The sequence below is a fragment of the Protomyctophum parallelum genome, assembly GCF_964188405.1.
Source record: "Protomyctophum parallelum genome assembly, chromosome: 14".
NCBI classification, from domain to species: Eukaryota; Metazoa; Chordata; class Actinopteri; order Myctophiformes; family Myctophidae; genus Protomyctophum; species Protomyctophum parallelum.
Genome location: NC_139709.1, coordinates 23,154,621 through 23,168,981, shown reverse-complemented (window position 1 = coordinate 23,168,981; position 14,361 = coordinate 23,154,621). Strand labels below are relative to the sequence as shown.

At 41.7% G+C, this 14,361-nt stretch overlaps 1 protein-coding gene across 1 annotated transcript in view; it reads left to right on the top strand.

Annotated features, from left to right (window-relative positions):
- cntnap3 (contactin associated protein family member 3) overlaps positions 1-14,361 on the top strand; it is a gene marked incomplete at its 5' end in the record, with an annotated part of 150,119 nt that overhangs the window by 121,523 nt on the left and 14,235 nt on the right. Inside the window, 2 exons of the mRNA XM_083782957.1 lie at positions 9,370-9,609; positions 14,027-14,251. Coding sequence (XP_083639083.1) covers positions 9,370-9,609; positions 14,027-14,251 — 465 coding nt within the window. The remainder of the gene's footprint in view (positions 1-9,369; positions 9,610-14,026; positions 14,252-14,361) is intronic.

Below are 14,361 nucleotides of genomic sequence, written 5' to 3'. Positions count from 1 at the left end.
CTGTACTGTTCACAGAGGTGGATGAAGTTCAGTCTCTTCAGTATGTTATACAGTAAGCTACACACTGTACTGTTCACAGAGGTGGATGAAGTTCAGTCTCTTCAGTATGTTATGCAGTACGCTACACACTGTACTGTTCACAGAGGTGGATGAAGTTCAGTCTCTTCAGTATGTTATGCAGTAAGCTACACACTGTTAGTCTGCAATCAAAAGCCAATGCACCTACTGTACACTACACAAGTACACATACACTGTAGGACCAGAGGTGGACAAAGTGGTTACTGGAGTACTCGTTTTTACTCGGTATTGAAAAGTGCCTGCTTTGAAAGTATTCAAAAGTACAAATTGCAATGTACATTTTGTTTTTATATCAATGAATGGTGTGTTGCTGTATTGAATATTGTACATTTCCCCCCAAAACATTCTAAAACTTTTAAAACTAATTTTCTAAAAATAGTAGTGTCAATATATGATCACGTCATTTTCAAATGATTGGAATCGGTTCGGGAGCAAAACACGTGATCGGGACATCCCTAGTATCATATTATATCCATATCACGATATTAGACTATTAGAATATTGTCTGTGATTTGGGATATTGTACTATTGTGAGATATGGCATAAGTGTTCTATAAAAATATAAATATCGGATCGAGAAAAATCGGTATCGGCAGATACTCAAAATCAAATGATCGGAATTGGATGGGGAGCAAAACAAAGGTGATCTGGACATCCCTGCGCTAGAACACATACATATATGAATACAAAGCAAAGTAATACTGTTTCCTCCACAACCCTGTGTGACCTGCTGGCCTGGGCCTGAACCCGTGGAAAAAGGAAAGATAGATGATGTCTCCCTCACCTGTGTTATTCCGCTATTGACTAGCTGCCACTTGTCATGGAGCTGAACTGGATACGTTGCACCTGTGTTGACAGTTCTATTCACCGGAGGGTCTAATACATCTTCCTCTGCAGGTGGTGGACCCACCTGCTAGACTGGGATTGAATCCCGAGAGAAAGGATGAGAATTATGCTGGCTATACTATTTCACGTGCGCAGAGCAGCCTCTCTGGCTAGATGCCATCGTACACAGCGGTATTGGATGTGGATAGCTGAGTCGGCGCTACGTGGGCACTGAACAATAATCACATGCGATAACCAACTTTGCATCAGGCCACACCGATGGAATGGATCATAGGCTGCTCTTTGTGTGGGTGGCTGTGTAAATGCATGCATTTGTGACTAAAAGTGTGTTCATGTTTGTGTGTGTTTGTAGGTACGTGCATTATGCATAATTCACAATGCATTCACATTTGCCTGCGTGCATGCTTGTAGGGCTGTGCGTGTGCGCGCGCGCGCGTTTGTGTGTGAGAGAGAGAGAGAGAGATTGGTATAGATGTGGTGCACTTGTATGTAAATGTGTCCTTCTGTGTGTCCACGACCACGACACGTACATACTGTACATACATGTCCATGTACATTTTTTGCATACAGGCAACTCAGTAAGCTGAATCACACTGGGGTACACTGATACTGTTCTTCTTGCAACTCTCCTGAAATAATCTTTAGGAAAAATCACAAAGTCGCCATTGTTTCAGCTACAAGTCTTCTCCTGACAGCTTCTGATGCAAATCTATGCCCTTCACATAACTTCACCGCTACTGCAGTCCTGCCTAATTCTCTTCAAACCGACTGTATGAGGTGATGTTTTCTGGACTCTATTCAGACTCAATAAATCACCACACAAGACATCAGATCATACTGATAGCAAGGAACCTACATGAAGGTGTGTGTGTGTGTGTGTGTGTGTGTGTGTGTGTGTGTGTGTGTGTGTGTGTGTGTGTGTGTGTGTGTGTGTGTGTGTGTGTGTGTGTGTGTGTGTGTGTGTGTGTGTGTGTGTGTGTGTGTGTGTGTGTGTGTGTGTGTGTGTGTGTGTGTGCACACGTGCATGCGTGTCCGTGTGTGCGTGCATTTCATGAATACACTCCTCTTTATATTAATCTAATCAACCTTGCACAACTGCATATTTAACCCCTTTCTCTGCCTGTGAAACTGGCAACAGAAACAAAAAATCCAATCTTTATCAGCAGGCTTCATTCAGCAAATTATGGGTGTCATTTCATATCAGTACACACACATTTTGAAGGCAAAATCACCCAGCAGACAACAATGAGATTGGACGGTGGCAGCTGCACAGTGAGAATGATTATTGGCTGAACATTTTCAGCCAATAATCCTTTTACAATAGCCAGCGGGAAATGACTGTCAGCCTTTTTTTCATAATATGTGAGTGGGATAGGCCTGTTTAGTATCATGCTTATCGGAACAGTGGGATGTGAATAACGCTGAAGAATTCAAATGTTTGAATGGCCATGCGCTGGCGTGTTGGAATGGCTGGTTTGTAAAAATAGGTACGACTTGACAGTGTCTCGGTTCAGTGCCTGTGTAGCAGAGCAGTCCTGTCTATCGACCACAAGACTAATAGCACCCAGGATTTAAACTCCTGTCTCCCACATGGGAAACAAGCAGTGCAGTGAGTTACTACTTCTGCGTCTTGTGTAAACGGCATACAGAACATTACATTATTATTATTACATTATTGTTGTCTGTCTGTATTGTCTGTAAAGTTTGCAGGAGAGGCTTGTTTTGAACAAAATGCCTCAAGTCATGAATGCAGTGGTCAAACTTTGCACCCACATTCGCACTACGTTGAGGAATAAATGCCACCATTTTAACATTGCCCCATTACAGTGTCACCAGCAGGCTGATTATTGCAAAAACACATTCTTTGAACAAAAATGCCTCAAATCATGACAGCAGCATCCGATTGCCGTGAAAGGCAGAGGAAGAAGTGACCCTCTTTCCACATTGGCCAATTATATCGCCACCAGCCCAGGCCACAATAATCTCCCTGACCTGTGCTCTGAGAAGTACTTTTTCTAGTTAGGAACTGAATTCCTGGTTTGAGACAGCACTGCGATTATAATTGGAGTAGGGTTACATCAGTCACGCCCAAAACATCATAACTCATAAACTGTTTAAATCTAACTCCACCATTCAGTAAAACTTTGTAACGTAATGACTTCTTAGCTATATGTTATAAATATAATGTGTTTGGACACAAATCACCTAATTACCTAAGCTATTTTACATTTGTGAGAGAGAGAGGGAGAGAAAGTTGGAATGGATTTCTATTGACTCGGATTTCAAATGCTGTCATCTCTGAAGAATAAGAGGCTGTCACATTAAAACTCTTGAGACTAAGAGATTGCATCTGAAGTCTGAGCACAATAAGAGCTATGAATAATAGCGGACTCTGAGAACAATACTGTATGTCCTGGTCATTTCTGATCAGTATTGGCATAGATATGCTCTCTTCACGCTTAATAATTTACAGACCTGTCATAACAGATGCACAATTTGACAAGGACATAGGATTCTTTCTTTCTTTCTTATTGAAAATAATATATTGAATTTAATATTTTAATTAATTGCTAAATTGATAGTGTTGTATACAGAAAATGTATAATAATATTAATCACCAAACCTATTGAGCTGCAGATTAAATTTAATCATGTGTTAGTTTATATATGCTAAGTAGCAAGCACTGAAAATGTACTATTCTCAAGGTCACTGTCAGATGCATCCATAGCTGATTACCCTGCTAAATGATCTAATATATGAACTATAACATCACAATAGTGGCATTGTCCCCACATATGTAAACAAAAGGTTGTCTTCAACAATGTCACATTGTGTATTGGCTCAGATACTTAGTTATACTAAATACAGATCCCCAGTGTGGTCGGTAACATGTCATTGTTTCCGACCCATTACTAACCCTATCCCAAACCCTAACCATGACCTCACACGGAGTCTTAACCAGCCACGTAGTCGGACTAAGCACTAAGGGGATGTCCCTGTGTGGTCTAATAGTCACACAGCACATCAAGCGCACTATGTGATTAGTTTTCATTTCATGTTGCATGCTTGCCCACTTACTGTACCCTAAGCACATGCACACCTTATGTGCCTAAATAAAGCATACAAGTGCAGATCAAGTGTGGATAATGGGATGGGGAACAGTCATGTGATAGCCAGGTGCAGCAGAGTACTGTAGTTTAACTAGAAGTCAAAGTTCTCTCTTGGCCAAAGTGTGTGTGACTCGGATTTGAATCCACGTGGTTAGACAGGTAGAAAGATGGGACAGTTGAGTCAACTAGTCAGCAGTCACAGTTAGACATGCAGTCAACAAACATGATCCACCTCGTATTAATCCCATCAGTTCTACAGCCTTTACACAATAGTGTTTTTAACCCATTGCTCGGTCTGTAAAGCTGCTGGGGGAAAATCCATTTGGTATTACCCAGGGGGGCAGTCAGCCAGATATTTCGTGAAGCCTCATTTGAAATCGGTAGTTCATATAATGGCCTGTTGTGGCGCTGGACTGGACCCAAAAAGCCCCATAGCTCCATAGAGGCCCATGTATTTTGGCCCAACTTCACCTAGACTGTATTACCTTAATAAACATGGTCATGAATACTTTATTCTTCCAGTCACTAGTTTAAAGTCTCATTTCTAATGTCATAATATTCTTTTTGGAAAATTATGGTCCCATTAATTAAAAAAATTACCATAAAGAAAAGAAACCATTGCGTATGTTCTGAGGGGCGTGGCTATGTGTCTATGATCGGGATTCCCCTCCCACTCGAGTCAAAATAAAAACCAACGGAGAAGAAGGGGGGAAGTCCCGCCTCGTTGTCTGGGCAGCCAATGGCCAGCTGGTCCAAAACGGAGCCAGCCAATGGCCAGCTGGTCCAAAACGGATCTAGAAAGATGGCGACTTACATCAGGAATTACCATATTATTACAGGCTTCATTTTACGTTCATGTTAGACCCGCGGAACGCTTTGTCCATATTTTTTACAGTCTATGGTATTACCAGGCTTTTTTCCCCCTGCAAATATTACGGGTGTCATGTCATATCAGTAAACACATTTTGGAGGGAAATCACCCAGCAGACAACAATGACATTGGACAGCAGCAAGGGGATATTGAAGTAAATATTGATGAGCTGAGAACATGTTCAGCCATTAATGCTTTCTCAATCGCCAGCAGGAAATTACTGTCAGACTTTCCTATGTGAGCAGGATTTACCATGTTTTGTATTTATCTCAGGCTTATCAGGACAAAATAATAGTAATAGTCTACTCTGTGTAGCAGAGCAGTCCTTCCTGAAAACCAGAGGCCTAATATCTACCTTGGCCAATGTGGGGGTGTGTTGTAGATGTTTGGTATCACACGCGGAAGACCCAAGTATCCAGGTAGTTACATCAACATTTTCATTACATTTAACAAATGCTGCAAATTCTAAAACCACAGGCCACAGCTGAATTGCAAATGAAGTCACCACTAAGGTCAGAACAAAGACACAAAACGATTTGAATTGCAGAAATCTCTCTCTCTCTCTCTCTCTCTCTCTCTCTCTCTCTCTCTCTCTCTCTCTCACTCACTCTCACTCACACTCTCACTCACACTCACACTCACACTCTCACTCACACTCACACTCACACTCACACACACACACACACACACACACACACGGACTTGCCGTGTCATTCTTTCAAGTATTCATTCTGACTTCAAATCTGTCATACAGTATGTTATGGCTACTCAAAGCACTGTGTGTCATAAAGATCAATGCTTCGAATTCATGTAAAGTACTAACTATAGGATAGAACAAACATTTCTCAGACATAAATTCACAGACAAATTGTTGAGCACAGCCTATTTGATGAATGTGTTATTGATTGGTCACTGACCTCAGATCGGATATGTTGATTGATTGATTGATTGATTGAAATATTTATTAATAGTTCGCAGAATTACAGTACATTTCAAGCACAAACTCAATACAAAGACTGTTAACTGTGAGTGGACGACCCAATTAAGCATTACAATTGTTTACAAGAGGGTCCACCATGTTCAATTCGTCAAAACATTTAGAGACGTACAAATATACACTTCTATATAGACAAAGAACAGAACAGGAATTCATTATGAAGGAGGTAAAAAGGGAAAAGAAACATAAAGTGGGGGGAAAGGGGGGGTGGGGGGGTGGGGGGGATTCAGATTTTACGGGGGCCAGTTTCGATTTGCAGCCGTCCGTAGGTGCCCTTTGAGAGAGGTTTTGAAGGAGTCAAGGGATTTGCATGTCTTAATGACTGTTGGTAGGGCGTTCCACATTTTGGTGGCATAGGAGCGAAAATAATTGTGTTGAAAATGTTGTGAAGCGAGGTGGTTTCCTACCCTAATAATAACTCTAATAGATTTTGTGTAAAAATATTTCAAATTAGCATAATCCTTGAAATAGTGGATTCGGACGGCAATCAATCACACCAGCTTACTCTGTGATTATGAGACGTGACACTGAGGAGCGCTTCATGGAATGGCTTCCCATTACCAGGCACACAGGTGCATTCTCGTTTCACTCACTTACTTAAGGAAAGCCTATATTGAAAATGGTAGAGGACAATGCTACAACATCACTAGTATTAACCCATTTTTGACCTGAGATCAGATTAAAAAAATGTCTGTTTGAAAATGACAGTTTTCTGAAAAAGCTATGTTTCTATGTCAGTCGTTCTTCGGGTTTTTCAAAAATAGCAGACCTACAAGCTCGTAGCGCGCCACTATGAGCTTGTAGATCTGCTATTTTTAAATAGCTAAAGCATAACGTAATGCTAACACCAAAAGGGGTTCCCGCCTAAAATGGGTTAGGGAAAGCCTATATTGAAAATGGTAGAGGACAATGCTACAACATCACTAGTATTAACATGACGGTAAAGTATGTACAGTATAAAGGAGTACAATCACGCTTAAGAGAATTGCGATAATGCTTTTCTGCATTAATATAAGCCACAATATTGTCATAAAATGCATAGTATTCATAAACAAGCGACAGTATAGATTCCTGCATGCAAATGTTGTATTTAAAAACCAGTCTTGTTTTTAAATCAGTCTTTCTTTGTACATAATAAATTATTCAAAAGGCAATTGGATTATGTAGCCATAATATTGGCTTGTATCAATTCATAAACCATACATTGTACACTGTATTTATCAATTCTGGCATTGTCCCCGATTGTTGGATTGGTGAGCCTTAGTAATGGCTGGTATGAATTCATAAACCATATTACTATGTACACTATGTTTATGAGCTTTGTACAAATTCATAAGGTGTTGTATTCCATTGTTCCATTGTTAATTACCCATATTACCGCCTTGCATGGATTTATAAACCATAGCGTTGCACAAGTTCAACTTTTTTTTTATTGCCATTTATGGTTGTTGAATGTCCATACCCAAGTAATTGGGAGTTAGAGTGCCGTGTACTAAGCCTTAGTTGACTACGGTTGTTTTGCTATTTGCTAGTCTTCTCCATGTATGGATATCCAGGGTTTGATGAGGGGAGGTCAGTGTTGTGATCTTCATATCTGGAGATGGTCATATATGGTCATATAATACAGTAAGACAGTAAGTAATTAAGACAGCCAACATACAGTAGACTTGCAGACAGACAAGACTACTCCACATGGTGCAGAGCCACACAGTTGAATCCTTTGTGTTAATTTAACTCTTAGATTGTACAAATCAGGAGTAAGACTCAGGATGTGTGCAGACAGCGAGGTGGCTATAAGTCTCCCTGAAAGTAATTTCCCTGTGTTTCATCACCCTGTCATGCTCTTAGAAGAAAAGAAAAACCTTACTGTTGACAAAGACGAGCTGGGGATGCAGGGGCGACGCATGGCTCCTCTATACATGACAGGCAGATGTGGGAGAAGAAAATGGCACAGACAAAAGCAGAGAAAGCACCCAGTGAAGTGTTGAGGGAGTGAAAATAGTGCGTTGGTGTGTGCATGATGTGTGATGCATGTTGTTAACCATGCTGCGTCCAACAGAGACAAGACGAGTATAAACAACTGATGGACTTGTACTGTGCACAATTTGAGATTCCCATGTAATGGTGTGAAACGATACATTATCTGTGCAATTGTGCATGAGCTCCTTGCAACTTGTGTTTTAGTGCTGCTCGTGTGCTGTGTTGAAGTTTCTGTCACATCGTCCTGCCCATACTGTTAGGATCTGTCCCTCCGCTTACCTTGCCAGACCTGGCAACCTCTCCACAGACTGTCAGACCTGGCAACACTCACTTCCCCCTTCCACTCTACAGTCACATTCATTCCACCTGTGAACAATTCATCAATCAACCTTCCCACTATAAGACTGGACTCTTTACAAACACTCACTGTCAGTACATTGTCATTGTTCCCTGAGCGGTACCCCGAAGTTCCTGGTTCTCGGTTTTGTTTCGACTTAAGGTTTGCTTTTTGGACTCTTTAAACTACTGCCTTGTACCCTGGTATGTTTTGCCTTTTGGACTTAGTAGTTATTTTTGTATATTGGAAATGTTTGGGCTCTCCTGAGTTTCCTGAGATTACAGCTACTACTCATTTTCTCTGTTTACCATTTTTGTTCTGCCCTGGACTTTAATAAATACTTTGATTTTGAACTTCCTGTTTGTGGCTTGCATTTTGGGTTCGGTCATCCGCTTAGCTTAACACATACCGTATGTACAGTATATTTTATATGTTTTGTAATGTATGCCATGCTACAAATGCTCACATTTACCTCCCGTCTTCAGCCAAAGATTGCACAGTCATCCTGCAGTTCCTCTGCACCACTCCCATGTTTTATTTGACAATAAATAGGAAATATAAAAATGTGAACAATAAAAAATTTAAATACTATTTTCAATCCCCGAAAGTAATTGATAGCATAATGGGTAAGACACTAGCATAACAAATGTTCTCTATATGCTCGCCTGGGATTGAACCCCCTCCCTACTAATTACACTCTCTCCTCTCCACTCCTCCTCTCCTTCACCATCTCCCGCTCAGCTTTCATGCATAGCAATAAAGACGAAATGGCAAAGGGGGGCACTTGGGAAGGGAGGGCTTTCCAAGGAACACAATTTAGAGGATGGAAGCAGGGCTCATACAGGTTGTTCAGGGGGCCTGTTCAGCAGGGAGAACTGAGTGTTAATCCCTCCCGGTGAAACTCAATGTCAGGTGAAAAGAATCCGCTGGTGACTTCACGTGTATCAGAGTTACAGAGTAGACACATTCTCATTCACACCCTTAATGAACGAACCAGTAAAGGGTCAGCAGCGACAAAAGGACTACAGTACAGGGGGATGTGTGATTTGAAAGAAAATTGGTATGAAAAGGAGGATTTCTCTTTTAAAGAATTTTAAAAAGTCTCCTATGCTGTGTGCGTGTGCGTGTGTGTGTGCGTGCGCGTGCTCAGGAGGCACAGCATCCAGGCAAAAGGGTTTCCGGGGCTGTATCCGCGCGCTGCAGCTGAATGGCGTGACTCTGAATCTGGAGGAGAGAGCCAGGATCACCCCTGGGGTTCGGCTGGGCTGCCCGGGACACTGTGGCACATACGGGTCACTCTGTCTGAACCAGGGCCGCTGTGTGGAGAAGTCCAGCGGCTTCTCCTGTGACTGCAGTCATTCAGCCTACACTGGAGCCTTCTGCCACACGGGTACTATACCTACACACACACACACACACACACACACACACACACACACACACACACACACACACACACACACACACACACACACACTAAGTATTAGAGCCAATCTCATAACTCTACACAAACTCGTTGTAATTATCAGCCAGATTCAATGAAGTTCCTTTTACTCATAAGCTGTTGTTGTGGTGACTTTGTCTTGTCTGGTTAGCTAATAACTAAGGCATTGAACAGATCATTGAGATTTGAGACTACATACAGTATCTTTCAGATCCAGGATAAGTTTTTTATCTAACTCAATGCAGTGTGAAGATTATGTAAAATGTAAAAAAAATAAAAAATAATGTGTGGTATGAATGGATTATGGCGGGGGATGTCCTGATCAGTTTTTTTTGCACCCGATCCGATTCCGATCATTTGATTTTGAGACATACCGATTACCAATCTTTCCCGATCCGATCTTTATATTTTTATATAACACTATTAGAATGACTGTCATTGTGTTTTTTTAAGTGGTGCAAACCACTTCTACATCCAGCTTACAATGCCCTGTACGTGTTTGTGTCTGTGTGTGTGTGTGTGTGTGTCTGTGTGAGCATGGAACGAGAGAAGTATGTGACATGGCTGCCACCTGCTGGACGCACGGGAGTTGCACCACTTGGTTCACACTGGTGTGATTTTCTTTCTATGAAGGCATGGAATCATAGCAAAACTAGAAAAAGTGCCCCTCGGAGCACAGGTCTCCACCAGGCCAGGACAGGTTATTGTGGCCTCCTGGTGATGCTAAAATAGGCCAATGTGAAAAGGGTGCCATTTTTGGAATTGGATGATTTGAGGCATTTTGTTCCAAAAGTGTGTTTTGCTAAAATCCATCTGTTGGTGGCGCTATAACAGGCCAATGTGAAAAGGGAAAAGTCAGCTTAGTAGGAAAATGCGTGAAAGATTTCAGGTAAATTGCACGCTACGTTCATGAATTGAGTCTTTTGTTCAAAACGAGACAATCCTGCAAACTTTGAAAGCCAATGTTTGCTATGGTGCCGGAGATTAGCTGGTAACGGACGGACGGACGGACGGACACACACACTGACGAACGGACGGACGGAGGGCAAAACACCCCCCCCCCCCCAACAACATTTCAGCATCAACGGTAAAGAATTAAATTGTTTCAGCCATAAGCGGCGGGTGGATTTTACCTTTAGGTAGGCTAGAATTGCGCGGGACGACGACGCAAATGTATTTCCCTCAGATGGTCTAACAATGTCATGATTTGACCAATGTATTACCAATCTCGTACACCATTGCTCACGAAAGCAAGATCCTTGACCCAATTACAGCCACTGCATCTTACCTTTAGGCTTTTAATTAAAGTAAAAGTAGTCTGAGGAAAAGGAACAGTTCTGTTCCCCGGACACTGTTTTGGGATTTTGTATTTTCTCAAGTCAGCATGGAGATTACCCGGCGGTGTTGCTGCCCCTCCGCTCCCTCCCGGCTCTTTACAGACGGGCCGACGGTACACACAGAGCAGCACCTCCGCTGACCGTGTCAGTGAGAGAGACTCGCTGGAAGCACTGGACCAGTCCAGGGCTAGTGTTGCTGCAGGAGTGGGAATGCAAAATGACCAGGGGGAGGGGAGCTTCAGCCTTCAGTCAGCGGGTGCTATTTGGCTTACTATCGTGTCAGTGGGTGCTTACTGCTTAAGCCCTCAAGCACTCCCGGAGTTGACGCCGTTGAATACAGTTCTACAGCTTATAGAACTGAAGTCAAGTTAAAACTCTTGAGTCTTAAAGAGTATCTCTCATTCAGAGAGAGTACTACAGACACCTATGCCATCATGCATAGCGGGGGTTGCATTTCCTTTGTATTCATCATAGGTGTCTTTCACGCCTCTTAGTGTGACTAGTCTTTGTTTGATGATCTTTGACTGGGACCAGAAGGAAAACAACTAGCATAAACACAACAGTTTTTTTTTACAAAATCTCATTGCTTAAAAATCTTTCCTTGAGATCTACATTAGAAAATGAATAATCCGATCTTTTTCCCCCGATTCCGATCTTTTGAAAATCATGTGATCGGAGCCGATTTCCAATCACCTGATCCGGACAACCCCAATGACTATATTCACAAGTATTCAATTATTACAATTTACAATTTAGGCATTCAGCAGACGCTCTTAATCCAGAGCGACTTACATTATGCAAGAACAAAAAGCATGGGAATACATCACAAAAAAGCATTTATCATGAAACATGCGTTATGCATTATTAAAAGTAGTAAAAGTATTTAAAGTATTAAAAGGTTATTCATAATTAATTAAACTTTCAAGACAAATTCTGCTAACAGCAGAATCTGTCAACACCACCGCTCTATGTACAACGATGCACACAAAGTCCTTATGTAGCGGTGCCGGCCCATGGGAGAGAACTGCAGAGGGAATCTTGACAAAACAAGAAGGTGGCCGCACACGCCGATAGTGCCAATATTGTATTAGGACGCAGCAGGTAAAACGAATGAATCCAACGTTTCGGCGGTTAAGCCTTCATTAGGGAATGAACACCACCGCTCTAAACATGTAGGCCTACAGTAGCATTGTTGTTAGTAGGAATAGACACGGAAGCACCCGGGCGGAAGTGGACTAAGAAAGAAGAGGGGCCAAACCAAGTTCCTGACTGTTGATCCCAGATTGATAATTAACCAACTATAATGCATGTCCAAAAGAGTTGAGCATATATAGTTAAACATTTTCAAAAATAGGAAAAACAGCAGATCTACAAGCTCGCAACGCATTGTGGCGTTTTGAGAGCTTTCTCAGAAATTTCACAAATGGGAAATACAAAATATGGGCCGCTAGGAAGGGCTGAATAGAGAAGAGGTGAATGAGGTAGAGTTGATTTAGACTAATGATAAAGTAGTTACTCAACAAATGTATCTAATGCCATGGGCATAAGCTGAATTTAATTTGAGCCAACCTGTTAATGACTTTGGAGAAACCTTACATCTTGGTCACAGACATGGATAGTAGAATGGATTGCTGCCAGCTGTCTTGGTGTGGTTGCACACACTTAACTTAACTGAGTCAGCTATTGTAGCTTAGCAGGGCAAATACATGGTATGGGCTAAGTTACTTCATGGTCTTTGTACATGCTTCAAGAATGTGCAAAATGTCAAGAGAGATAGACATTTTGGGAGAGCTGTTTTACAGCATAAAATGCAAATATAAATGCATTTTAATGTCAGATGTTTTACTGGATAAGAATTCAGCGACCAACATATAGCAAGAGAGATTCAAACTTGATGGAAATGTAATTACAGTATATATGCAGGTAAAGGACCTGTAAATGAGACGGATAAATCAATTGTGTAATGAAAATGTTGCTTAGTTCCCAGATGCCAGAGATGAGAACTTACATTAAATAGACAATTATACTAACTAGCCCTTACCCGTTGTGAGATATTTGCCCCCCCCCCCCCCTTGTGGCCGTGGGGGGTACTGCGCCCGGGTGCGTTTGTAATTGACTAATCAATTCATTAATAATCATTCATGTGTCAAATCGAAAAAAGGGCTTCGTTACGCCCTCCGCATTCATATGGTCAATGCCTGTGTGTAAAGTGGGAGTGATTGGTGCAGGCAGTAAGGAGTTACGGCAGTGTTTCTGACAGACACACACACAGACAGACACACACTCAGACATTGTTAGAATTATAGTATGATGAGTCAGTGCAAACACTGCCTCTATAAAAGTACTGGTATGTTAAATTGTAGTGTTCACAATTAAAGGATAAACACTCAATCAACTCAAGTGATGCAATTAACTAAACTGTATAAAAAGCATCTGTGATGGAGCTGATTTAAATGGCTCAGAATGATATAATGAACTGCACTTGTAATGGCCTCCCTTTCTCTCTGCAGAGATGTCTGGCCGCATCAACATTTTACATAACCCATTCCTGATACTCGCAAACAACTGCAAATTAAAAACGATTCCGTTTTACAAAGGCTGAGACAAAGTTTAATTTGCTTATTATAAGACCAACAAAAGAGAGAGAATAGTTAGACTTGTGATTTGCATTGCTTTGTGATCAATAAGTCAACACACCAAAATAGCAAGGCACTCTGCTTTGCACGAATGAAAAAGCCTTTAATAAAGGGGCTTAGTGCCTAAGCATTTGGAGTCTTCTTCAGGGCATATAAAAAGCCTTTAATAAAGGGGCTTAGTGCCTACGCCTTTGGAGTCTTCTTTAGGGCATATAAAAACAATTGACAATGACATTTCACAACATGAAACATACGTATTACTTGCATTTACACACAGCACTTGCACATTTAAATTAGGTTTCCCTTTGTGTGGGCATAGTTTTTGTCTGTGCGTGCTGAAAGCACATGATATTCATCATAACAGCTCTGTTCTTGTTTTACTCTCTCCAGAGGAATCAGCCAGCTTCAAGGATACGACGTCGGTCAGTTACACCTTCAGGGAGCCCTATGTGCTGAGCAGGAACAGTAGCGCCCTGCCCTCCTCCATCTACTCGGACACCACCTTGAGAGGAGAAAACATCTCCCTGAGCTTCAGGACGAGCCAAGCCCCTGTCCTGCTCCTCTATGTCAGCTCCTTCTACAGAGAATACCTGGCCCTGCTCATCAACAAACATGGTGAGGGCTCAAGTGAAGATGTTAGTTTGGTGGTGTTCAAGCTTGTTCAAGATTGTCTTTGGAACCTCTCATCTCATACTTACCTCACCCAGTTCCTTGTTTTTCTTGTC